The sequence below is a fragment of the Aythya ferina genome, assembly GCF_964211825.1.
Source record: "Aythya ferina genome assembly, chromosome: 26".
Lineage (NCBI taxonomy): Eukaryota > Metazoa > Chordata > Aves > Anseriformes > Anatidae > Aythya > Aythya ferina.
This window is the reverse complement of record NC_140324.1, coordinates 5,854,501-5,881,868: the sequence shown is the minus strand read 5'-3', so window position 1 is coordinate 5,881,868 and position 27,368 is coordinate 5,854,501. Positions and strand designations below refer to the sequence as shown.

The window sequence follows — 27,368 nt, the reverse complement described above, 5'->3', positions numbered from 1 at the left end:
CTAACCAACTGAACGATCAGTCCCAGCACTAACAGGACAGACTCATTGCCCACGCTGCATGACATCTGGTGGTTTTTCCCACCCTTTGCTCTTCAGAGCTAAAAGCCATTTCTCCCTCCCTCTGTCCCTCGGCTTTTAAAGTACATCTTGCTGCCCAGGAGCGAGTCCATCAATGCAGAGGGAGAAGAATGCTGAAAAGGTTAATCCCAGCTGTGTTCCCCCCCTCCTCCAATTAGCACTGCAGCTTGTGGAGGAGGACAGAGGAGCAGGGGGGGACGCATGTGCTTACAGCACTTTAAATATCGACCCCAGGCACCAGGCTGCCCTGCACAGCTGCTCCCGGTGGCCTGAGCTGGCCCCGAGCTCTTTGTTCCCTGGCGAAGTACAACCACAAGCACGCAGTTCTCCTCTTTTCTGTTTTGTATTTTTAAAGGATACAACTCCATCAAAATTTTCCCTGCACCAGTCCAAAATTTGTTTTAAGCGCGTTCTGTGCTGTCCGCCTGCCTGGCTTTCACCAATCAGAGCAGAGTAAGTGGCAAAGAGGACTCCTTCTGAGGTAGCTGTGTCACCGTATTTAATCTGCAGAAAGAAGAAGGAACAGGAGTGCAGGTGCTTGTGACACTTGTCCGCAGTGCACCACCCCCAGCCGCTGCCCACAGCCAGCACCGCTGCTTCTGCTGTGGCTGTGCAGGGCACACGCTCCTGCCTTCAGGGACAAAACCCAATATGACAGCAGAACAGACAAAAGCCTGCTGGTAGCTGACATCTTTAGCACTTCTACTTGGCACTGAGACAGGGTGATGACAGGGACTTTAAATGCCTGGCTAAGCTCCCCTGCCAACGTGTCAGCACATCTGGATGCACGCAGTGCAAGGTGGAGACCACACTAGGACTTCAATTTTCTGGCTGAGTGAAGCTGCTTCCTTTTCTCAGCAACAGTTTGGAATGTTTAATTATTTTTAATACCTCCCATCTATTTTAATTGCTTCTAGAAAATAATTCTCTCTTTGGCCAGGTGAGATTGCTGCCTTACTGCCCTGGGTCTCACCTGTATCAAAATAAAAAGCAGGAAGGCAAACAAATAAAACAAGGGCCTGATCTGAAGAAAGTTCTATTTAAAGGCCGTTGGTCTGAAAACAAGCATCTCTTTCAGTCTCTTAATGGACTGCATTCAGAGGTGTCAAATACATGTGGTTTCCATTGACTTTGCAAGAGCTGGCTGTTCAACACCACTGAAAACCAGAGGAGAACGTTTCAGAGAACTGGGCGGCCGGGTGGCAAGCACAAGCCTGGGCAAGAGGCTAACACATGGATGATGAAGAGCCCTGCAGATAACCACTACACAGCTGCTGGCCGATTCTTTGAAATATACTTCGTCCTCGTTGCTGGTAACTGGGAGGAAGTCTGACAATTCAGATCCAAGCAGCTCGGGGGAAGTGCTCCTGTGCTCAGGCTCAGCACCATGCACCTCGAGTCCCCTGCCAGGCACCGAGCTGTGCACTCGTGTGGGCTCCCCCTTTCCTCACACGTTCTGAAAAGCAAAAGCCCTGAAACCAACCCTGGGAGACGTTAGCCCACGAGAGCACAGCACAGCCACACCTAGCAGGGGCTCTTCCCTCTGCAGGAACGGTGAAAAGGGCTCGAGCCCTGCTGTACTTTGCACTTGTATGGAGACACATCTTGCTCCCTGGGGAAAACAGATCTGTACTCACAGTGCAGCTCTGGAGAGCGTACAAAAATAGCAAGAGTCCAGGCTGGGAAGAGCACGCTGAGTAAAGGGAACAGCAAGCAGCTTGCAGCCTGTTATTGCCTGTGCCACCAGCCACGCAGAGGCAGAAGTGATTGCTGCTTTACACGAAGGCAGAGCCATCTAACTGCTGCTGTGGGCTGGTTTTCCAGAACAGCATTACGACTTTTCTCCCCTACCTTATTCAAAGCATGCACAGGAATGTGGGAGGCTTCAATGTCCTTCAGGTCTCTCTCAGCATCATACTTGAGATCATTGGAGACGCTGAACCTGTAAAGCAAGGCGTGGGCCTGGTTATCTCCTAAGGAGACAGTCGGGGCATGCACGGTGATTAATAGCTCTGACTAAAGCAGCTGTAGGTGTATAGAACTGTTACATTTCCAACTGCCCACACACCTCAACGCAAGATCCTACAGCAGACTCTGGTCTGGCACTTATGACAAGTGGTGTCTATTCTGCAGTAAAGCCCCATGCTCCAGGGGCTCAAGCCTGCACCTGGGAAGTCCAGAGACACCCCTCCAGTGACTTCAAGGAGAGCAGGAAGAGGCTCAGCCCTGCACTCCGAGGGTACACAATTTGCCATTTCATAGTGATTCATCCTCTGCCACCGCTGCAGGGGAAAGATTCCCATTTCACAGCTAGCAAACAGGCACAAAGAGGTGGAAACGTCTTACCCAAGGCCACAGCATGAGTCAACTATAAAGCCAACATCAGCACTAAGGAATTCCTTACTCCAAGTTTCAAACTAACTCCAAGGTCTTACGGGAAAAGAGGGAAAAAAAAAGAAAACAACTTACCACAGAGCTTTTTTCCTCCCTTTAAGATAATTTTCAAAGATGATGCCCGCAACCGTCCTGCCCTTTCCAACTCCAGCACCGTCCCCAATGAGGAACCCAGCTCGCTGCCCATTGGGTAATAAAACTTCATGTTGCTGCAAAACCAATGAGCGGAATTGGAAATTAATCAAGATTTGCCTTTTGCCAGCAACTTTCATGTGAGCTTAGAGCAACATGTAACCCTTTCACCTATCTCTTGGATATGCATTTCCTGCTCAGATAAACAACACCAGGACAGGCCAGGTGTCGTGGCCGAGCTCACAAGTGGCAGTTCATGGAACAGGCCCCCAGAAATGTTAAGCACTCCCTCCTGCAACAATAGTCAAGAGCTCTTGCATCCGTGGGAAGCAGACCCCACAGGTCATGAAACCCCGGTTTCAAATAATCCTTTCAAAAAGCATTTAAAATGCCACATGCTAACGCTTCCAAAGGTTCATCACCTGTGTTACAGGTTATTTTAAAACTCAGCTCAACATCTCCTGTACAAAACAGCTTATTTCTAGTCTCAGACACGGAAGCTGGAGGTGGAGCCACATACCTGGCAGGCATAAATGATTGCTTCCAGCTGTAGTGCAGAGAGTGACCCTTTGTCGGCAACAGAGCAAGGCAGGGAAAGGCTGTAGGTGATGTCGGGTGGGGGGACGCTGGACAGAGTGCTCGTTTCAACCACGAGGTCAGGGTGGTGCTTCCCAATCTTGGCTAAATGACAACACACAAACCAGATAACAAGTTCTTCATTCCCATGGAGCACCTCAGAAAGAACCGCATGCCTCACTCAGCCTGCAGCCTGACTACAAAAGAGTCTCGTTCAGTCTGCAGCCTCAGGAACACAAGAGACGAGCCCAACCCTTGCTGCTCTCCTCTCTCTTTCGTTCCACCAAAATTTCAGACTGCCAAAACCAAGCCATGCCTACCCTAGGCTGGTCCATGCCATACCTAGGCTGGTCCACAGTGGAGTTAACAGCCCTTCCCATGCAATACCAAGACACTCACACTTTGAAGGTATGTATTCTGCATAGGTCTCCGTTTGTCCCAACTCTTCTGTTTCTTCCTCATCGCCTTCATCATCCTCCTCTGCAGGAGCCTGAGACTGAAAAGAAACACAGCATTGAGCAAATGTTAATGTTCTCACTTAGCTATGGACGCAGTGCCAGAAGCTACCATTTAATCCATCCCAACACAACTTCACAACCCCTTCGGATACAATTAATCTCATTTATAGACTTCAGCAGCAAAGGAAAACCACGGTCAAGAGCCCACCCCAGAGGCCCAGCAAGTGCTCTAAGAGCTACTTCCAGGGCCTAGTCCACACCGAATTTGGAGAAGATGTTTACATCACTTTTCAGACGGGCTGTGGGGTAGCATTAATTCTGCCCAACCGTGCTCTACCTGACCCTGACTAAGGGACCTGGACCACCTTTCAGCTCAGCTTGGTACTTGGCAGCACAAAGCAAGGCACGTGTTCTAGGAAGAACGGCCCCTACAGACTGCTGAGGTAGCTGTACAGGAGGCACACGACACCCCCTAACGCAGCGAGGCTCCACTGAGGGAGATCCGAGGCGCTGCAGGGAAAGGGCAGCGACCTGCAATGCATCGGGCTGATTTTCTTGTCTCACTGCCCCTGGAGGGAACGTGGTCAGGGTCGTTGTTCCCTGCACTGTGTCGGTACCGAGTTCAGAGCCCGGTGTGAGGTTCTGCTGGAGCAGATTGCGGTTCTCACCTGGTAGCTTATGAGGAGCGGGGTGTTGGGGACAGCAGGAACGGGGTCGTTGGAGCTGTTCAAGCCGCCGAACGATCTGCTGGGTGAGAACAGCTGGAACAGAAAGGACACAGGTCAGAGAGCAGCCGTAACCATCAGCCCTCCAGCCTCAGCTCCAGCAATTAATGCATGAAAACACAACAACAGCGAGGACACTTGTGCTCTGTGCTCAGACCTTACACTGCGGTGACGTCAATGGGCTGTAATACTTTCTGTTTGTGAATGACAAGCCCTGGGGAGTAATTCTGGAAACTAATAAATCTTGCAAATGCCCCACATGCCTTCGTCAACACAAACACAGGGAATAATTGACGAAGGTAAAAGCATTCCTGCAAGAAGCATGAAGGTTTTGGGCGTCCCCGTGTGAGATGAAAGCCTGCAGAGACGCGTGTCCTCCCACAGCATGAACAGGACTGGGGCAGGAGTCCTTCTGCCAGGGCTGTAACAACTGCTGCCATTAAGACAGGTCACCCCAAACTCTCCAGGTTGCCCTCAAACCTGGGACCTCAGGCAGAAGCCCCCCTTTCAGCCAGCTCACACTCACACCAAGAGGTTACCTGCACAAACACTGCCGCGTTCAAAGGACTCCAACAAAGCCTGTCAAGACCTGATGGAAGTTTATACTGGGGGTGCTGGATTTGCTCTGCACTGGAGCAGTTACGTTAGCCACTGAGCCCTGTCTGCTCCGCAGGCAGCTCTGCACAGGGGTGCTTTGTGCTCCCTGAAGGGCAGGTCCCCGACAAAAGGAGCCGTGCAGACTCCCCCTGCCACTGCACACGCTTCATTCTGAGCTGGTGAGTCCAAGCGAGAGCACGGGGTTGGGCTTGCCAATGGGAGAGACAAAGCACCACTGTGGGGAGCAAGCGTGGAGACTGAAGGACGGCCGAGGAGATCCAAGCAGGGGCGCTGGGAGGGACTGAACAGGGCTGCAACCCAAAGCCGTCCCTGGGCGCAGAGCGAGCGTTCCAGCAGAACCCCGACATTTTACGACCTTACCAAGTGCCCTTGAGGCAGGCATTTACTCACCGGCTTTGCAATTGTGCTTTTAACATTAAAAAAGCTGCTCGTAGTAATTAAGCAGCCACACCAGACAGCAGCCCATGGCTCAGCTCTGGCTCTGCCAGGTTAAGGACCGCTGCCGCCACCACCACCGCTTGCACAGGGGGCTCACCTCACACCTGCGGGGACCAGCACCCCGGCAGCACAGATCCTGGCCACAAAGCCCAGGTCCCAAAGGGTGCCAGGCCCCAGCAGAGCAGCGCCAGGCTGCCGCCACGGCCGTCGTGCTTGGGGCGGGTGCCGGTGCCCGCAGGCGCCAGGCGCTGCGCCGGGTTAATGATTGCCCGGGTCCGGCCAGCCCGCCGCACCGCAGCCTCTCGCAGCGCCCGAGCCGCTCCGAGCCGGGAAGGCACAATTGAGGAGAGCCTTTGTCTGCCCCCACACAAACAAAATCGCCCTGGAATTTCCCGGCAGCGAGCAAGGTCAAAGCCAGCAGCTCATGGCATCCAAAGCAATCGGCCACTCCAAAAGCGGCACCGCTTCAACTTTACAGCCTGTCAAGAGCGCCAGGCTCGAAGAGACCTATGCTCCACAGGCAGAAGTGAAAAATGGGAAGTTCTTAAGCATAAACACTCTGATTATTTCCTTTTTTTAAAAAAAAATTAAAAAGAAAAAAAAAAAAAAAAAGAAGAAAGAAAAAAACACCCTCCATTACTGGAAGCCTGAGTCAGAATTACCAGAAGGAAGCTGGACGGAAGAGCTATTTTCAGTGCCAACAAATCTGGAGAGCAGGTGAAATATCTCCACCTACAAATCTGAGCTCAATACCAAAGTTTCTTCTTAGGCAATAAAAGGTCCGGCTCCTGCTGGATCGGGGGAGATGCAGCTCTGGCAGTGGGAGGTTTGGGTAGCTCTGGTTTTGCATCTGGAGAACACAAACCCCTCCCGTCCCCATTCAGCAACGCGGCTTTGGCAGACAGCTTTTCACCTCAGGTGTTACAAGGAAAAGGACAGAGACCCGGTGGTTTGGGGCACTGGAAAATGGACCCCACAGCTGGGGATATGCTGCGAGGACCGGTCCAGGTGGGGCCAGGGGCTGCACCGGGCAATAAATCACCTCGCTGCAGACTGAGCTCACACAGCTCCTGCCTTTCTCTCCTCCCGCTCACCTCACAGCCCGATTTTCTCCTTTCTCTAGGTGAGGTACCTAAAATCATTAACCTAGGAGTACACCGTGCGTGCGAACGCCGGGATGGAGCAGGAGCTGGACTCACTCTGTAAAGCTGCTGACAAGCGCACCGAGACTTGCTCTCACTCCACTTTCTTCCTCTTTGCATTGTTCTCCCTTTACCCCATCTCGCTGTGACTTCCAAGGGAAATGAGCAGTCCCATTTGGCTGGCGAGCCAGCTCCTCCCAGCAGAAATACAATCCCTAGGACTGAGCTGGGAGAAGGGTGTTCACTGATCCGAAGGGCTATGAATGAGTTAGGCAGAGAAAGACACGTCCACGGGTCACCCAAATTGGAGCTCCGAGCTTTCAGAGGCAGGGCTTTGTTTCCCCGATCTAACAAGGCCGGGAAATCTCGGGAGATGGTTGTGAGAAAGCACAACGGACCACCCCAACTATTTTTGTAAAGGTATTTCACAACTTCATCTCAAATTAAGCAAGCGTGTTTTGTCTGCTAACTCCTGCAAATGTTTAGCTATGTGGTAGCTCTTCCCTCCGTGCTCACTTCAGAATTAACACACGGAGACGAGACGCTGAACGCCTCTCCCCTGGTTCTGGCTGCCAGCTCTCCCAGCACGGGCACACGAAGGCAGCTCAGAGCCCAGCCGTTTCCTCTCGGGTGGCCAACACTCCGCCCAAAGCTTCAGCCCTGGGCACTCGAGATAAGAGTCCCTCGGTGAGCATGAAACGTTCCAGCAGCGTGCAGTCGAGCCGCGATGCTTTCCTCCCATCCTCCTCCGTCCCCCTGCAGTACAACTCAGTGCTAACGACAGCTGACAAAGGGGGCAAAGCTAAAATACAGACACGGTCTTTTCCATAACGTGTCTTCCAATTGCTGCATGACACAAAACACGTGGGTGTTTTTTGGGTTGTTTTTAACGAGGACAAGCCACGAGGCCGTTCTTGTACCCGGGATCAATAGGGGGTCTCCGTGCAGGATGCCCCCAATGCGTTTAGGAGACATCCCGGTTATCAGAGCCCTTCAGAGATCGCTGCCTCTGCTCCGTGTGAATCTGAGACTGAAATTCTGTCTCAGGAACTTATCTGCTGTCCTGACAGCAGAGAGCAAGGCCTCCCATTGTTCCTGGGCAGAGCTGGCTGTACAGCCACGGCTGATAAGATGTACTGGAGCAAAACGGACGAGGACTGCATCCGCCTGGGCTGCGTACAGTGAAACCTGACTCACGTTCAGCCCTGTACTGCAGATCAACTGCCAAAATTCCTGGCGTCTTACGGAGAATTACGGTGGCACGATGATGTGGGAAGGGTCAGGGGAAGACTGGATAAATTGCTTGTATGTTGGTGCAAGACATCAGCCGGGTCCCAGCCTTGCACTGAACGTTATAATCAGGAACCTTTTACTTTTTTGCCCCACATCATTTGCTTGCCTCCTTTAACAAAAAACAAGAGTATTAAAAAAAAATATATAATAAATCAGTTGCCAATCAATGAAGCTAACTATCCCTTTATCTGGCTTCCTGCAAGTTCCCACCTCCCATGCAAAAATGAAACTGAAATCTCCAGCCTGGGACAGCCTTCAGCGACATCTCGTCAGGAAATGTCAGGCTCAGTGAAAATAAACAAAACACAAAACACAAACAGCAACCTCTGTGCTCAGAAGGCACTGATAAGACAACATTTAAAATAGCTGGTGATTCTTTTCAGAAGGAAGTTGTTTATAAATGGAATTCAAAGGAGCTGATTGGCCTTATCTGAACCTAAGAGCTCCGAAGGACAGCGAGTGGCACCGGCAGGGCTCCTGGTAGAAGACAGGGGGTGAAGGACAGCACCCAGGGGAGCGGGGAGAGCTGCCTGCTATGGTCAGAGGCCTCAGTCCCACTTACACGACACATTTGCTTCTCATTTGTGTTCTTTATGCTGGATTTGAAACAGCTTTTCCCAGATAATTTTTGCTGTGCACTCCACAGACACAGAACTACATTCTTTTTTAGCATCGGATATCCCAACCAACACAGGGGAAGGGCACAGGGGCACTCTGCCACCAAGTACAGACACACTGAGGGTCAAGCAGATGCTGCACACGTCTGCAGGGGTGATCAAAACTCAGCAATTCCAGCAAGGGCACAGGCGTCTGATCTGAGGATCTGCATTGCCATGGCTGGCCTAAGGACCCACAGGAAAGCTAAGGCAGACAGGAGCTTTGATTTCCCAAATCCTAGGCCAGGACCCTCACCACCAAGCCACACTTCAGCACCCAACCTGCCACTGAGCTGCTCAGTGGTATTGTTTCAAAGCATAACTGCTGCCAGGGCTCTTATTTCCAGACTGTGACAAACAGCCAGCTTTCATCATGGAAACACCGAGTCCAAGTCATCACTAACAGCAAAACGCAGCCTTTAAAAACAGAACCAAACCTCAAAATGCAACAGTGACTAAAGCACAGGTGTGCTGGATTGCATTCTGGAGCTCTCATGTTGACTTTTTCCCCCACAACGTTCGTAAGACAATGACCTACAAAGGAAACCTGCTGCAGGGCTGGATCTTCACCACGACAGCTGAGATCTCGAGACTGAGCAGATGTGTACGGTATCAGTTCCACCACCAGCCACAGCTGGTGGCTACCAGTAGTGACTGATACCAGGTTGTGCAACAGTGAGTAAGCAGTCCCAATAGATGAGGGAAAATAACAGCAGAAGGCTGGTGAAAATGCACAGAACCTCCTGTTGCTCTCAGCCTGCCGGGAGATCACATGCCCAGGAGATGTAAAAGCTTGCAGGGACTTGGACTCACAAAGTAAACACAAATGATTAGTCTCAAATTGAGACAGTTTGGTTTTTAGTCATTGTTAGTAAAATATTTGCCGTGGAGAATAAACATACATTGGATGCTGCTGGGGACAGTTAACAAGCTACAGCACTGCGTTTTCCTCGAGTCCAGCTCTTCAACACTCCTGAGCTCAACAGCATGGGATGAAGCCCGAGGTTTTTGTCTGATGGGGAGGATGGAAGAGGAAGCATCCTGTACCTCTATTTGGTTCTGCTGCGATGTGTTTACATCCCATAGTGTTGGCACGTGGTTCAGGCTATCCGTGGGCAAGAAGTCCTTCGGATCCGCGATGTCAGAGAGGGAATCCGCAGGGGATGAGAAGAGGGAGTTGTTGTTGGAAAGCTCGTCGAGGTATGAAGAATCCTGAAAGGGAAGAGATGCCCACAGTTAGAGGAGGCAGGAAGAAGAGCAGAGAGCTCCCTTCTCGCTCCTACTCCTCCAAAAAGTTTGAATTTCTCACCATTAACCGAGCAGCTCTGTTCCTTCATGCGCCACAGAACTCAGAAAATAACTTGCAAACAGACACACGTTCTGAGCAGCTGTGTAAAAATCTCAGTTACTTGATGAAGTAGGAAACACTGCCCTATGCACTCAGGATTAACTCAGACCGTGTACACCTCCCCGTACATTCCCCAGGACGTCAGTCACCTCAACCTTGTGTGCGATTTACGTGGCTGCAGGAGGGTGAAAACTCATCTGTCCAGCACCCAAAAGACTCGGGTACTCCATGCATCCACAAAAGCCCCCAGAGAACCAGCTCCACCCGACGGTGCCAGGGCTGTTCAGTCGCAGCTGATAGCACAGCAGTGCCTAGAGGCTTCGGGGAACATTACAGCCTCCTCAGCACAGGTTCTGCACAGCCAGGGCTGCCAGGAGCAGGGGCGCAGGAGCGCTGCTGTCACCCGCGTTTGCATCCGGATAAATCTTGGCAAATCCAGCAGCCCTCTTCCCGGGACATGCCTCAAGCTGGGCAAGAAGCGAACGTGCCTCAGGGACAAGGGTCAGGCTCTGCCCCTGCCCGTTTTCCGGTGCTGAGGCAGCTCACCATTGTTTTATTTCGTGCCGACCAGCGGTGACGCCGATTTGAGTCATGACGGCTCCAGATCACAAAGTGCCCTCAGTCCCCTCCCCACCATCAACTCCTCATTTGGCTTTGCCAATTTCAGGTGGCAAGAACCGACAGCCAGAAGCACTTTTCCCTTCCGCCCTCAAACTCCGGCACAGATCACTGCACCTTCCTGACTGCACCACGCCAGCTCAGCTCCCCGGCACATCACACACCACGTTCGGACTGGCAGAAAAAGTTTGTGTGCTGCTCCCTGAGGGGCTTCCTTCGCCACGCCGAGAGCCAAACCAGCGTGATAATACCGCAGCACGGCTGCCAGGAGAGCCACGGTGTCAGATACGAGCAGAAATCACTGTTCATTTCCAGTTAAAGGCCATTTCCTACTACAAAGCAGAAAGGCAGCCAACGATTTTAAAAGTCACTTAGCCCTGCCTGACAAAATCAGGAGCAGCTGAGCCTGCTTGTGTTATTCCTCAGGGCTTCTGGCCAAGGGCTGGGGCAGGCTCTCTCCTGCCTGCTATCAAAAGTTAGGTGTTTGCAGTGTTTAAAGCCATCAGGACATGTTCCTTTCACCTCCTTGCCAGCCACGTTTGGCCCCCGAGAAGTCAGTCGCTGCTCTGAAGCCGTAGGTGCAGGAGCTGGCAGCTGCAACAAAGGCAGGCAACAAGAGAGACTGCAGGAGAGTCGTGTAAACCTCCGATTCATCAAATATCAACTGGGGAGACCCAAGGGCTCGAGGAGAAAGGGCTGTTTGTTAGGCTGTGCTCCACGCAGGGCACTCCCTGCCCATCGACAGCCGGGCAGCGCTTCCCGTGCAGCTCTTACTCTCGGTATTTTGGCAGCTATTTTAGGGTTTACCCGGAATCAGAGGTTTTTAAGAGACAGCAGCACACACACACCAAGGCTGGAAATAAATGATTTCGGAGCAACTTTTCTTCCCGTTCTCAGGCTCAAAATTCAGGGGCAGGATGGGGTTGGTTTTTCATTCATTCCAAAAAATTCTGCCAGGTGGAACCAGACAACACCTCACTCCAGGAGCATCAGAGGGGGACGCGCCAGGCTGGGACAGCGTCGGGGTGAGCTGTAAGAGCCCGAGGCAGCCCAGCACCGCGCTCCCTGGCTCCCTGCTGGCCCCACACAAGCCCTGTGACAGCTCCAGCCCCGCTCCCTGGCCTGAAATAAAGAAGAGGAATTCAGCCTGCAAGTCAGAGGGAGATAAAACCAGCCCTGGAAAAGATTTCAACGAGTCCGTCCCCTTGCAGTATGACAAGGCATTAGTCACAGGCTTTCAGAGCCTCCTGTTTGTCTTACCCCATTACAGAATTACCTACAGAGCACTAAAACTCGTAACGTGCCAGATCCCTGCCCCGCAGAGCTCCCAGCGCAGCCCCAACAAATTAGCCTTGTTTAACTACCAAACGCGGTGTAATTAATTTAATGACATGCTGATAGCTACGATCCGTGTCATTGCAAACCATGCCTTGACTAATGACTCCACAGGCTTATGTGGAGCAAATTGGAGTCACCAGGCCTCGCAGGAGGGGATGGATCACCACCCAAATCTCCAGCACTGAAACAGGGAGCCCAAAACCACCCCTTCCCAGGGGCACAACGCCGCTGGCACCCCGATGCGTGGTCCCAAACCTCCGATGTGCTCGAGAAGGGATCGCTCCGGGGACATGGCTGGCTTCAGGATTTGGAGTGAGTTATTTCATCCCTGCTTAAGGCTGATTAGTAAGAGCTTTTTTTTTTTTTTTTTCCTCCTTAGAAATAAGAGGATTTCATAGCAGTAGCGCTTATTTTATGTCTCAGTGTAGATGTAATTGCTGTAACAGAAGGAAGTTATCCTGCGAGGCTGGATCTTTATTTCAAATGATAATCCACAGCAATCCTCTGTGAATGACTGATTCTTGAAATTAGGCCCTATCTATTTGGGGTGGGCTTTATTTTTTTCCCCTTTCCCATTTTGCACAGCCAACCAAAATCCAGCCCGCACGCCGCAGATCGCCCTTGGCACAAGAGTTAGCGGCAGAGGCCACCTTCACCTCCCATCTCCCATACCTGCTCCGTGACCGAGAGATCTTAAAGGTCTTTTCCAGCCTCTGTGATTCTCTGATTTTATGATTCTCGTGCTCCTCCGTGCCAGGACACAAACGCCCGAGCTGAGGGCGCCGAGCCCTGCCCCGCGGCATTCAGCGCAGACTTTTCCCCATTTCTCCTGTCGCAGGAGGCTGGACACAGAGACCTCGAGGGCTGCTCTCATGGAAGCAGCTCAGAACTAACTGCTCGTGTCAGGGATGGAGTCACAGCAGCACATCATAAGGCGGTGACAGGGCGATTCCTTTACAGCAGGGTGACCGCTTAATGGAGAATTTTATCAGGGGTCAACAGCGGCCGACGCAGAGGCTACGCGCAGCTGGTGGCCGTGGGGCTCGCCAGCACTTCTGTCCATCGTATTCTAATACGATCAATAAACCAGAGCAGCAGACAGATGATCACAAATCACTGTCTGAGCTCCATACCAGGAGACGCTCTAGCGAGTAGCTCAATAAATCAATGATAACGATAATTTGCTGAACTTCTAAATTGAATGCAAAATAATTGCCAACCGATGCTGCTACGGCACAAGTTTCTATCGTTACCTCAAACCAGAGGTTAGCAGAGACAAGAATAAATTCCCTAGAAAACATTGGGGTAATAAAACAATACAAACACTTAACCCCTTTCTCCCAACCACTAGATCAAGCCCAGCTCCTTTAGTCAAAGCAAAGTCTTTGTTAAAAATACCGAAAGAACAGGTGAAGCCTAAATACAGAAGCAGTATGCATCCTAAAAATAATTTTGGCCATGAAGCCCTCACTATAAATGGTTTATTTGCTCACAATCCAGAACGATCCGGACACAGAGGAAACAAATATCCCTCCTGTACAGCAGCTACTGATTGCTTGCTCCAGCTGATAGGAGCTTCAAAAGAAATCAGATAGACACAGGCACATGTAAATACACAGACACGATCGAAGGAGTGCCAGACGAGAAAGGTTTGGGTTCTCAGCAATCACAGGTTAACCAAGCTAGGTTTCAGATAAAACAGAATAAGAAAATTAACAGCTACAATGTAAGCTATCAATCATTAAAAGGAAATCTTTTAGCTGCCAAAACCCAAAGTCTATAAATATGGGGCAATACACTTGCTATCTCAAGGGTTCAGTGCTCTGTCTTGCAAGCATTTCCCTTGCTTTTCTGTACACAGCATCTGGTTTAAAAATAAAATTCCTGAAAGCCATTACAGCTACATAAACACGCAGATCAATTCTCCACACAGCCCCTTTTCCTCCAAGTTTCACAGTAAACAAGCCCAAACCGACAGGAGCAGGCTCCAAGTAACGCACGCACGTTTCAGAGAGGCACAAATCCCATCTCCAACACGGCAAATCTGCCCTCGCTGCCTGGCACCACGCAGCGTTCCCCTAAAACTCCGCTGCCGTGGCAAAAAAAAAAACAAAACTAAGGGACATGCAAGCCCGGAGGGACAACCCAAACAAAACACAAGCCAGGAATTCCAAGGAAGAGAAAAAAATAAATCGATCCAGCATTACCTTGAACAGGGATCGGAACTTTAGCCAGAACTGCATTTCGGACATTTTAAAGCAGCATGCAGTGTGCTGTCGGCAGCGCAGGACACGGCTGAAGCAGGACGGCGAGCTTTCTCAGTGTGCAGTGCAGGAAGGTCTTCATTCATGACAGCGACAGCAGCAACGGCCAGAAAGAGAGCTCATCAAGGGTTTTTAAAAATTAACATGCAGAAGAAAGGAGTGAAAATGGAGGAAAAAAGGACAGCCATCCAGTGCGTCTGTCCTAAGCCCGTGGAAATTTGCATATGCTGTTTAGTCATGAAGGAGAGTGCTCTTACTTCCTCTAAGTATGAGGGCTGACTTTCAGGAAATGATGCCTGCTTGGTAAGTCAGTGAAATTACTGGCAGTGCGATGAGAATTACTGTATGTGGTGTAATTCAACCACAGATGCACTGTAAACAAAGCTGCGCTCCGCGGCAGCGCCGGCGGACCCGGGCAGGACCTGGCCCTGCAGGGACACGGCCACCCGCTGCCACCTCGGCCCCTTCCCCAAGCACAGAAAACACCCCAGAACCTCCTGCCCCAAGGGGTTTTGGGGGGCTCAAGGTGACACAATGAAGCTGAAAAGGTCCCGAGCAGCACCTTTTCCTTTCCTTTTTCTTAAATAAGGAGCCATGTGCTTTCTTTTGTCTTCAGGATCTGCCCCACCCCAACTCCCACGATTAGAAAATGGGCAGGGGCGCGCTGCCTCCCTGCTGCACATCGCTGCTACCTCTGTGCCCACAACCCCTGCCTTCTTTTCCCAAGGGCTTCCCTTTTAAAGCTTATTCTAAAGTTTTGGTTAAAATAAAAATGGGGATGGGGAGCAAAATTTCTGGTGGGGAAAAGAAAGGCACAGAAAGGGGTCAGCTGGAAGGGCTCCATTCACCGCCAGTTTAAGGAGTCTGCTCCACTGCAGCCAGAGATGGGAGGAGAAGTGACTTTGCCCAAGTGCTGCCCTGCAGAAAAACTAAAACTTCCCTGCCAGGTTTTGGTGCAGAAGCTCCCCGTGAGCTCTCCCCAGCGCAGCCAGCAGCAGCACCCTGGTGCCGCTGTCACCGCTGCCACGAGGGCTGCTGGGGCTCCGTGCCCAGGGCTGCTGGAAAACCCCATGGTGCGAGAGGGTGCGAGGCACTCGGCAAAAACCAGAAGTTCAGCAAGAAAAGGCAGCAAAGCCCCCAGCAGGAGCTGAGAGCAGCGCCTGAGGACAACGTGCGGAGCTTCACAGCCCCTCTGAGACCCCAGGGAAGCGAGCAGGGTGGTGGTTTTGCTTCGTGCCATGGGATGAGGAGCGAGCACTGCCCTTGGAGACCCCTGTGAGAAAAGCACACGGCCCCCAGGGCTGCAACAGCACCTGCAGGATGCGGCCCTTGCAAACAGGGCAGCTGGGGCCCGCAGGGGTGAACACACCAATAACCCTCAGCCACGAGGATCCAGGTTCCATCAGACCAACCGCCCAGTCCACAGGTTCCACCCCTTCCCGAGAAGCAAAAGGGAGAGAAAAAAGCAAAAGGGAAAGCAAAAAGCCCTTCCCCAGGCACTGTGGAGCTCCTGGGGCACAGCGCGGTGCTGTGCGACTGCAGGAACCGGGGTGAAAACGAAGCGCTTGGTTTCTGTGGGCAGCTGCTTTGGGGTGGAGGAAGGCAGCAGGCTTTCACTGCTGTTGTAGCTGACTCTGATTGTCTTTGAGCAGCTGGTAGTGCCCTGGAGCTCGGGACAGGTGCTTTAATGGTACGTTGGAAGCGAGGAGACCAAATACATTTCTGAAACGTCTTAATTAGCGACTTGCTGGTGACTGACTCGTGGTGTGACCTGGATTACACCACCAATGTCTGCCTAAGACTAAGGTCTTGTTATTTCTGTAGCCTTTAAAAAGCAGGTGACTTCTTTCTTCTTCCTTTTCTATTAGTAGAAAAATGGGGCAAAATGCAGGCAACAAACCTGGGACATCAAAAGGAAGACAGGTGACATCGCCGTAGATACCGGGACTGCCAAATTGATTTTGCAATACCACAGCAATATAATCACAGGAGATGAGATACCCACTGAAAAACCACCACCCGGTATTTTAAGAACCCTTCCTAGGGGAGAAGGCATGCCACGGCATTTCCCCTCTCCACAATCAATTTGTGAACGTGCCTGCAGACAATCGGGGCAGGGAAGGGCTCACACCACCAGCTCGGCTTACCGGCATCCTGCAGAAACCGCCACGTTAACCCCCCGCAGTTACCCCGTGGGGTCATCTGCACAGGTAATCAGCCACTGCCTTTTAATCACCGACCTACCAGGCAGCTTCCTGAACGTGCTGATGGTTTCCTGAAAGCATGCGCTGAACTTCTAGGAAAGCAGAGCACAGATCGATGTGGGATAGTGCCTCTGATCAGGAGGGCTGGGGGCTCGTGGCTGTCCCGACCAAAGGTTTTGGGGCTGAATTTCCTGCAGCACTTCGCTGCCTAAAGGTGCTGCAAACCGGCAGCTTCACGTGCTGGAGGGCAGTTCGAGCAGCAAAGAGGATATTTAAAAATAACAATAACATGAGACCAGGGAAATAAAAAATGAAGAAACCATTCGTGTTGGAGGCAAACTTCTCACGGTGACTGCCGTGCTAGGACCAGTGGCGTTAGGGACAATTTGCAGAAGTGAGGGGTGTCTGAAAGAGCATTCGAGGCAGCCCCTCGGAACAGAGGCCTCAGTGTGGTACCCGGAGGACACGCAGCCACCACCAGCACAACTGGAGACAGGGAAACTCGCTCCATCAGGCTGACTCAGACCAACTCTGCTTTGAATTAAAGCATCTATTTTAATACATCTCCCAGTGGTCTGCTATTAAATTATATTACCAGCATTTTTCAAGAGCACTCCGTGTTTCAGACCAGTGCTTTTCCCGCTTTTGCTAGCTTTATGAAGGGAAGGAGGCAGAGAGCAGGGCTTGCCAAGAATTTCAGAGGGCAGTTTTCTGTTGCCTCCCATGCCTTCTCTCCTGCCTAGAAGGTGGGCACAGCAGCATTAGAAGCCAGCAAAGCAGATGAAAACGAACAAGCCTGGAAGGGAGGAGGCATCTGAGCCAGGTCCTCCTCCAGGCCCTCGCACCCCTTCGCAGGGCTGGCAGCAAATGAGGTCCCAAAAGCAGAATTACTCACCCTTAACCACGGCTATCTCCACCCGAGATACCCCAAGAGCTCCTTTTAGATATGGAGGAGGCAGATTTACTCCTAAAGCTCACCCGACGATGAGGAGAGGAGGCAGCCAAACCCCTGCCCCTGCTGACACCGTCGGTGCACGAGGAGGTGAAGGAAAGCAGCGCCAGCACGGCTCTGAGCTGGGAGCCCAGGCTGGTGCTCAGCCCTTTGCTGGCGGATCACCTCGTGGTGCTATCTGCTGTGGAATCACCCAGGCACCCTGCAGGAGGGGAGCCACCCAGCCCGTGCCAGCAGCAAACACCATGCCGCGGCCCCAGCGCGGCAGAGCCACGCTCACCTTAAGCGGGTCAGGCACTGCCCTAACCCCCACCTCTGCTTCTCCAAACCACGGCACCCGGTGTTAGGCACCTCACCGGGAGAGTTTTTCAGGAGTAATTAAGTCAGGCCAGAAGCCCAGCCCCGAGTATGAAAACAAAGAGGTGAGCGTGTACAGCACCTTGTTCACAGTGCTTCCGAGGCACCAGAGCCCATTAATTGGCTGCTAATTGATTTCACTCTCTGTATTCCCCATAGACAGCACTCCAGGACAGCGATAGGAAATTCCAGGTGGTTTCTTATTCCAGGAAACTCTTCATCTCGGTCAGAACCGAGTCCTTCTTATAATTTAATAACTGGTGCATTGATTTCTCTTAAATCACCACAGCTCTGCGCGCTGAAGCACTTTTAAAAATTAATACTTTTGTTTAAGAGCAGGTTAATTCCCCCCTTCCTTTAACAAGCAAGATTAATAGGAGATTGCAAGGGGGTGGTAGCAGGAGGAGGGCTGGTGTATGGTTAACGCGTGGCCAAGAGCCCCCACACGCCACGAGCTGTCAGAAAGGGATCCCACGAGGCTTTGGCTGCACCTTACAGCACCCTGCAAACGGCTCGACCCGTTAACGGGCCGCGGTTAACGGGCACTGGCCCGGGGACACCAGATGCCAGGGCACGAACTGAAACTTCCCGGATTTAGCGCTCTGTTGTGGCAACCAACAGCTCCGAGCAGCGACGAGATAACGCCGCTGTGATAGAAATGCCTTCGCAACACATCAGCAGGGGGCTCAGCGGCACCTCCAGCCCGCAGGCTGTGAGGCCAGAGGAGCAAAAAGCAGGCAGGGAGGGGAGCGGGGGCAGCCCAAGTCATGAATCTCCTCTAGGGTTTGATTTCTAAGGATGTGTGTGCAGTCAGAGGACTTTTTCTGTAAGATGACGACACCACAAGGCCTGAGCAAGGCTCTGGCTGAAGACAACAGTTCCCAAGATCGAGAAGTGCTATCAGCCTCCAAGATGGCCTCGTAACTATTTTCTAAACCTTAATTTAAGCCACTTGTTTACACAAAGAATGCCAGCAGACCGGCAAGGATGAATCACCCAAGAGCAAGCCAAAAAAACAAAAATACTGGGGAGGAAACGAGTCCCCATTCGGCTGCTCTGGCCACGCACATGAAGCATCTTTTCCAACAAGCAGCAGGCATTTACTGGGGCTGCTGCGATACACAGAAAGGGCTGCTCACCAGACCCCAGTGCCAGTGGTGAATGATTCAACCAAGAAGAAATTCCCAGAGCAATTAAGAAGTGTGGCAACTCCCTCTGATGGCACCATCGGGCCAGCGGTCTGCGTTCTGAGGAGCAGACTGAGGAGCTCTGAGACAAAACAGGGAGCGAAGACGGGGACTCAGACGGCAGCGCTGGAGGAATTAAGTTGAGCCTCCCACTCTCTGCACCCCTGGGTCGGTTCCTCAAGCCCTCGGTCACACGAACAATCCTCAGATCACCACCACCACCAGCAGCAGGAAGTGCTCACTGCACAAACACCTCGACCGAATCAGTAGGCATCTGCTCTTTAGACCTTTCAAATCCATTTTCAGCATCACGTGCATCCCCGGAAAGCTCTTCAAAGAGAAACTGCCTCTGCAGCCCGGGTCTGGGCTGGAGCAGCCCCGAACAGCCGCAGGACACAGCGTGCACCAGCTCACCATCAGGTCACACACAGGATCCCAAAGCTTCACCCCACATCAGAGATGACGTTTCCCTTCCTCTGGCCCCCCAGGACAGCGTGCAGAAAGCCCAGCACTGCCGGGCTGCACGCAGGGACACACAGGCTGTGTGCAGGCACATCCAGTGCTGTCACCTGGGGTACGGCTCAGTAGCACAGCTGGGCTCGCTGTCACAGGCTGGATTCTGGTATCTGAACAAAGTCAAGAGAATAAACTGTGCTCATGTGTGAGGACAGCCGAGGTTCTCACATAAGCACCCGATTTATCTCGGCTGCTCAGTGACCACAGATTTAATCAGGAATCTCTTACCAAAGCGTGCAAACTCTTCATGTTCTCTCTCTGGTTTCAGTCCTTAGTCTGGCATGGTCATAACAGCACAATGTTTCGTGGGACTTACCACTCCTGCCACCACACCAGGCAAGTACAGAAAAGACAGGTACTTTCCTACATAGTCACCTGAAAATATACAGCCACCCAAGCTGCTCCCACACCTTCTGAATGGCATGTTTCAGCTTTCCATGCAGATTGTTAATATTTAACAGTTTGGCATCTGGGACAGCAGGAAATCAGTAAAGTGGAAAATACTGCTGAAGCAAGGGATGGAAAGGCTCCAGGACATTCCCGGATGACTCCAGATGGATGCCACTGCCTCCAGTTAATTGCCCGCTCTATGAGATCCAAGCTCCAATTCTGGCTCCTATAAAAAGGCATCAGCTTTTCTCTGGAATGACTAGCAGCTTAGAGAGCCCTAGGTTATATCAACCTATTTCCACATTAGTGCTTACCACACGCTAACATGTCAGAGCACTTGCAGCAAACCCCACCAAAAAACTCAAAGGCGACAAGAGCCAAAGGCTGCTCTGGCTCCACGCTTCAGCATGGCAAGCAGCCTGAGCTGGAGGTTGGCTGAGACTAAAACGCCTCTTCGGGAGACAGAAGAGCACAAAATTTGTGTTATTTCACATTAGCGGGCACTGTCACCCTGGGCACCTGGCAAGCACACGTCCGTCTGCGCTGCGGCAGCCCCAGACAGACGCCGCTCTTCTCAAACGCTAACTAGATCAGAGCAGTTTCATATTGGAAAACAAAGCTCTAACAAAAATCTTGTTCAGTGTTTCTCGGTTTCAGAGCACACAGGGTGACACATCGCTGCCTTGGGTTATCTGTGGGAATCTCCAGAAAGTCCCAGGCAGTAACGCTCAGCGCACGGGCTTACAGAGAGCCACCGAGCAGGACTGAAGAACACCCCTAAAATGGGGATCCTTGTGTGACCCTACGGGGCACTGCCTGCTCCGTGTGCTGCAACAGCACAGCAAAAGAACTGGCTTGGCTGCGATGGATTCAGAGATGGGCACTGCATTCCCTTTCTTGAATCTAAAGAACTTTTGCAGGCACGTTGTGACGGGTGCAGTCTCACAGCAGCTCGGCTTCTCCTTTTCACAAAGGATCTCCAAAATCTGCTCTTCTCAAGCTGGCAGAGATCGATTTCCGCACGCAGCAGGGGAAGGAAGCTGATCCACCGCTTAGATACTAGAAAGTGTGCGAGTTAAAGAAGTAATAAAGCCCCTTTCCCATCAAACCCATCAACAAAGCTACACCAGACCTGCGGAGAGGTCCCGGCTCCCTCTTCCCATCGCAGCCTGCTAAATGGCTCGCACAGGTTGAGGAGATCACATTTCTGCCTTGTTCCTCCCACAATTAATTCTGCAGGAGGCCAGGATCAATGCTTTTATAATTCATTTACTTATCTGGTTTTATCCAGTCAGAAGACTCTGGTCAGCAACAGCTCCTGGTGGCGGCGGGCGAGTCGCAGCTCTGCTCAAGGAGCTGAATTTGGGTTACCACACCAGTGGCTTACCTCAAAGGGCTCGAATCCCCAGCATGTATATAACCAAACCTGCAGAAATCAGACCCCCAAGGAGGTTTGAAACCTCTCTCTGGGCTTGCCAAGAAAAAAAACTCAGCAGGAATTAGCCCATCTCCCTCAAGAAGAGGGGAAAGGCATCAAATTGCTGTTTTCTACTGCTATAAATGTATTTCGTGCTGTATTTCTGAATAAAGTTCTTTACAGTCAAGCTGCTCTTCCCTGCTGAATCAATTCAGCAGCATAATCCAACGTTCGTGACACTGCATCCACTGCACAGCAAGAAGCTGAGGCATCTCAATGAATCATGCAGGAGGAACAGAGATTACAAAGGAAAGAGTTTCTGTTTATACACGTGTCTTGACATTCGGCAGTCAGAAAAAAAAAGCATTCAAAAGCTCACAGGAGCTTACTGGGGCCTACGGAAGCATTTCTTGATGTATCAAAGCACGATGCCAGCCCAAAGCACATGCATACTGCCCCAGTTTATCCTCACGTCTCCTTTCTGCTGGTCCCAGCAACTTAGTGCTGCGCTGCAGGGCTCGGCTAGAATTAAGAGCGAAGATCTAGAAGGGTCCATCTTCACCTGGATGCAGAAGGGGTTGGAACCCAACAGCTCCACTGCATACACACCCCAACAGCACTGCTGGGCTTATCTGCCACGCCGAGGCACAGACCTGGGGCAGACAACTGCGATGTTCAGATTAGCTGCTTCCCACACGCAGAGGAAGCCTGGCTCTGCTGGTAAGCTTTTGTGTGACCAGAAAAAAAAAAAAAAAAGAGTACTTTTCATGAAACTGATTTGACTTGTAGATAACATAGATGGAGATTCTGAACGCAGCCCGTGGTTCTGCACACCTGAAAGGTTCCTTTGAAATCCCCTGGGCACCTTTGAGGCTGTGAGGTCCAATCTGTCAGCAACTGCTGAGCCCCCAGCCAGCCTGCTGATAAAATCTCATTAGGAGACCTTAAGTATACAAAAATTACCCTGAATTTTTTCACATAAGCTCCTCATTGCATTGTCTGATCAATTAACCAGTAACCACCAGCTCTGCCCCTTCTCACGTTTTGTGCCTGGAGGCAGAGCCGTGTTCAGGTCACAGGCCAGGGGCTGGCAGCGAAGGGCACTCCGCAGCTCTGCCACATCCCTCGGCTGCTGCTTTGAAGTTCTGGAAGCACAGCAGGCTGTGCCCTTTGACTACCTGAGGGAGGACGCTGGACTGCATCCAGCACATTATCTGCTTCCCCAATAATCAGTGCAGTAACTTACGGAGGTGGGAGGGCCGGGACTACAGAGTTTGTTCAGTTTGGCTGTTGCCTCGATAGGTCAGAGCAGGGTAACTTTCTACAGTTTCACTCACTACACATCTTCAGACACTGGGTGTAAAAAACATACTGCAAAGAACACGCACAGACACCGATAACATCTATATTAACTCCCAGAAAGGATGTAGGTAGTCCCTTCTTTATTTCAAGTCAGCTGCCACAGAAGCTGCACTTTCCAGTCTCCACTGACTGATCTCACCAGAAGATGTTGCTAAAAGCAAGTGAAGCACTTCAAAAACTCTACGAAAAGATCTTCCAGCCCAGAGGGATCCCCGAGGTGAGGATGCCTGCTGGTCCCTAGGGATACCAAATGAACTAGGGAGACTGACTCCCACACTTCACCAACATTGAAGAAAAAAAAAAACAGGAACAGGCTCAAACCTCAGTTCGTTAGGCACTGAGCTGATGCAGCCCTTAAACATTCACTGCTCAGGAATCCACCACTTGTAAAGCAAGTGCAATATGTGTAAGTGAAGAAAGTTTTAGGAGACAAATGAATTAACTGACTGAAGCATTCTCACATTCACACTTACCTACACCCTCCTGCAAACAGGATGCTCCCATGTGCTTTCAGTATTAAATATAATTTTAAAAGCCAGAAGCAATCTTAGCACAGGGAAGCTCCTACCAAGACAATGGATAGCTTCTGAATTGCTGCTAGCAGAATTTACCCCAATTGTGTGCAAATCCTATATGATGCCAGACAAATTTAAGACACTGCTGGCCTTTTCCTTTCCCCTCTCTACCACAACCCTGAAAAACAAAACCCATCGCCACAGAAGTACAGTTCTTCCCCAAAGCCATCAGTAGCTATGTACTCACCTGAGGAAAATCACCATTTTTTGGTAAGAAGTCAGTGGGCTCCACAGATGCATAGTTTGTATCCAAGAAATGTTGTCTGCTGATGGAATTCATATAAAAATCGTGAGGGGAATTAAAATATTGCCTGTAAGGAAATGGGAAAAGCAGTTATTTCCTGGCAGTTCTGAGTACTCCTCAGGTTGCTTCAGACTCCAGCATCAGCGGTGAAGGGTCAATTACAGGATGACACATACAAGAGATTGATTTTAGAAAGGGGTGTGTACCCAGAAGAGATAAATGCATGGCAAAATAAGACAGCTCCAAGTTGCATCCTACTTCCCAGACTCAGGAGCACAAGAATCTGGAGAGCTGCGTTAAGATAAAAAATTGAATTCTCAGCGATTTGTGTAAACTGGGAAGGATTTCACAGAAAAAATATTAATCCGCAGGACTAAATAATATTTCAGTCCTGACAACAAAGCAAAATAAGCCTGATGATGTCCCAGTGCCAGGCGTTTAACAGGTGTGATGGAACCTGACAATCACACTGCGTAAGGACAAGCATCGAGTTGCAGGGAAATATCACACCCGAATGCTCCTTCGGGTCACAAAACTGCAAAGCAGGAGCTTGCAGATTTAGAAAGAGAAGAGCCCCCGTTGTACACCCCTGGCAGAGAGCTTCACATCAGCCACAGAGCTCAGCTTAGAGACAGAGACAGGAGGGTTAGGGACACGCACGGCCAGACAGAACGGTTAGCCCGGACAGGGATGGATTCTGGATGGAGCTGATTGCGCCCAGTAACAAAGCAAAATCTCAACTGCACTAACAAGTGAGAAAAGGCAGAGGTCTTCCGATTCCTCCCTGCTGGGCAGGGCACACGCCAGCACTTCCTCACGCTCCCTCCCCTGGCGTCCTGCGAGCAGCGGGTAGGTACGGATTGCACAAGAGCAATTCCCTTCCTCCTTCCCAGGGGCAGCCTCTGGCCCGCGCTCAGGCTGCCTTCTGGTTTTGCTATTACACACGCGAGCCTTTCCCTCTCCTGCAGGAGCAAGGAATGTGCTTCGTAATCTTTCCCGTAAGGGCTGTGCACTCACGCCGCTTGGGCAATCGCTACCCAACACGTTTTGGTGCCGGAGCCACCGGAACGGTTCGGCCGAGCTGCCTGCTCTTGGCAGTGCCAAGCTCACAGAAGCCACAGCAACCAGCCTCAGCAGGGCAGTGTGAGGAGGGAGAAGCAAAATTTAAAAAGGACTAGCATCCAGGAGCAGAGCTGGGGAGTGACTATGCCACCAGAATATTACTAAGCAATTAAAACACCGTGTGTGGCCAGCAGCTCATTCATACGCCGTGCCTCACATTTACATATGGATTTAGGTTATCTCCTGTTTTTTCTTTGCGTCGTAAAGATAACACCCTCAAAAAGCAGCGTTGGGTTTAGCACCCTTGCACGTAACAGATCCGGCAAGTTAACGCTGCCTCGTGGCTCCTCAATCTATTCAGCCAAATTAAAATCTGGGTACAGTTTCTGGGAATTAATGTATTTGTGTACAGGAACGGCTCATTGGGCTGCTTTCAGCCTGAAGCTGCTGCGGTCTCCCTCTCTCCCTTGCACAAGGACAGAGCTTGGCCAGCGCTTAACGAACTAACCAGGAATAGGGAAAACTATTTTTACCAGAAAAATTACCATCGCCTCCCATTCCACCAGTGCCTCGTGGGGCTGGCCAGAAGTCAGCTAAGGTAACGGGAAGGAAACCAAACCAAGCCAGCCCCGGCCTCCCCGGCTGGAACTGCTGTGCCATGACCAGCACTGGCGTGCTGCTTTGCCTCCTTTAATCTGGGTTTCAAAGCTGGGAATGAGAGGTGCCTTTCTTCTTGTGGAGGCCTGAAATAAAGGCTAACAGGAATCCGGTTCACTGCTCTGAGACCCTCTTGGGAAAGCCACTAAGCACGCAGCATTTCCCACCACCCTTTTAGTACCTTTGGTACTGTGCTCTGCCTTTTTTTTTTTTTTTTTTTTCCTCCATCACAAACTCAGAAGCCACCCTCCCTCGTCTGAAGAGCTGGCATAAAGCCACTGGCAGATTGGCTTGGATCAGACTGCAAAAACCAGTGTTAACAGCAAGAATCGAGTAAGGAACCTCGCTGCGCTGCCAAGGCCAGCATGTGAGAACAGCCTCACAGGAAGATTGCCCTGTCCAGCCCTCTCCGGGATTTGGTTACCAGCAAAGTGCCCCATGGAAGCTACTCTGGGTGCAAGCCCTACATCAGCCCCTGTCGGGCACCAATTCGCATGGAGGTTGCCTCTTGAAGCAGTCAAGGGGAACGTAAAGGCAGGTCCGTGAAGGTGCACGGTGTTTAGAAGCCAACAAACATCATCAGTCTTGCTGCAGAGCTGCTTCCTACCCTCCTGGAAGGAATAAGGGCTCAGAAATTCTTTCATCTTTCTGGGACATCACGAGCTGGGTGGGGAGCATCTTTGGATTATATCAAGTTCAGACAATTGCTTTAAAGAGCAAGGCTGCTGGTTTTTGCTGCCACCCACTCTAAATATAGAAGCAGTGGAACAGTTTGGTACAAGGCAAACCTGAACTGACATCTGACTCACCCAAATCATTTGATGTCAGTCCAGCCAGCGGGTCGCCTGGTAGGGCTATTGCACATACTCCAAAAGAAAGATGTTGGGCACTTCGTTTCCTTGTTCTTTTGAAAAAGAATTTGACCATTTCCTTCAATTTTCCTGAAACTCCCATCTTCAACAGCAGGACCCAGAGGAACGCACTGGGGGCAGGCTTAGTGGGATCCACACCTCAGGTGAGCCACTGCACGTCCCTCCCGGGAGCTGGGTCTCCACCCTGCCACCGCTCGTGGTTGCTCCAGCACTTGCTTAGACCGCCGTGACACCGTGCCTGCTCCACGCCAGCTGCTCAGCAACACCTCCAACACACTCAAAGCCCCTCTGGGGCCATGCTGTGATTTCAGGGCAGATCTCCTTAGGGTGTTTCAGCCAGGCTCTGTGCTCCCATGGTGCAGGCTCCCATCCGGAGATGCACATTCCACATCTCAGAGCAGCCGGTGATGAGGCAGGCTGGCAAGGTCACCCACTGCCTACACATCAACGTAGGCACTCCTCTTCCCCATCATTAGATGAATTTATGATTTCAAAGCCTACTTTACCTTATAGCACACAGTACTCCACTCACTGGGGGTAAAGTGGAGAGGTGCACAAAAGCAGTAGAAGAGAAGGGAGGTGCACATTTCAGAAACCCTGCAAGAAATCTTTGCTCCTGGCTTTGAGAAATGCTTTCTGTAGCTGTGTGACACCACTTCCAGCAGCTCAGCAGGCCTGGTCCAGAGCTCCCTGAAGCAAGGAGTGCCCCGAGCCCAGGCTGTGGAGGAAGCCCAGCGCTTCTGGGATAATCAGCCCAGCTCCAGCCCTTCCCTGCAGGGCACCTGAACACCGTTTGCTCTTTCAGCAGTTTAATCCACTGTTTACATTTTCGGGTTAAGAAAAGCTGAGACAAAGAGGCGAGCACTCGTATCTTTTAAAGAAATTCTCTAGCATGAAACTACTGAAAAGGAACAGGAAAAACCTGCCTCGGGACAAAGCCGTTTGCTAGGGGAGTAAGCCGTGTCCAAACACAGCCACTCGCAAGCCAGGCTTCTGCTACCAGGATTTTGAAGAATCTTGGGCTAACTCTAATGCCATCTATTGATGTTTTTATTCTTACAGTGTGGTAGCTTTAATTACGACTCCCTTTAGAATCCCCCTCTTTGTTTCCATCCCTTTTGGGATTTCTACACTCAGCCTATAATATCCCTCCTAAAAAAGTTCAGCTGCAGTTTTCAAATACAAAAAGGACAGGCTTCTTTTGTTTTTCATGAAAGACAGATAGGGAAAATTTCACCTGAAAGGTAATTTTTACGGCTACCAGGATATGAAAAACAGGAAGACAAAGGCGCGGCCTTGACTAAACCATTCTCCAGCAAATAAATGCTGCAAGGAGCCTCCTTTCCTAAAGTAACGATGGCAAAGTCAACAAGTTTACATCAGCGTTAAACGGAGGCATGTCTTTGCAGGATCGAGGCTATAACATTTCCAGCAGAGTCGAAACAAACAGCAAAGAGCAGCGCTACACAAGAAAAAAGTGAGGGGCAAAACCAGA

At 51.1% G+C, this 27,368-nt stretch overlaps 1 protein-coding gene across 2 annotated transcripts in view; it reads right to left on the bottom strand.

Annotated features, from left to right (window-relative positions):
• SBNO2 (strawberry notch homolog 2) overlaps nucleotides 1-27,368 on the bottom strand; it is a 56,940-nt gene that overhangs the window by 14,979 nt on the left and 14,593 nt on the right. The window contains exons 4-11 of one of the 2 annotated variants that reach the window (XM_084499013.1): nucleotides 23,226-23,349; nucleotides 9,558-9,722; nucleotides 4,307-4,399; nucleotides 3,580-3,676; nucleotides 3,125-3,285; nucleotides 2,548-2,681; nucleotides 1,930-2,020; nucleotides 439-582 (exon numbers count right to left, since the gene is read on the bottom strand). In XM_084499013.1, coding sequence (XP_084355139.1) covers nucleotides 439-582; nucleotides 1,930-2,020; nucleotides 2,548-2,681; nucleotides 3,125-3,285; nucleotides 3,580-3,676; nucleotides 4,307-4,399; nucleotides 9,558-9,722; nucleotides 23,226-23,349 — 1,009 coding nt within the window. Of the gene's footprint in view, nucleotides 1-438; nucleotides 583-1,929; nucleotides 2,021-2,547; nucleotides 2,682-3,124; nucleotides 3,286-3,579; nucleotides 3,677-4,306; nucleotides 4,400-9,557; nucleotides 9,723-14,021; nucleotides 14,406-23,225; nucleotides 23,350-27,368 lie in introns of those variants that run through there. The other variant, XM_084499014.1, reaches the window with a different exon arrangement.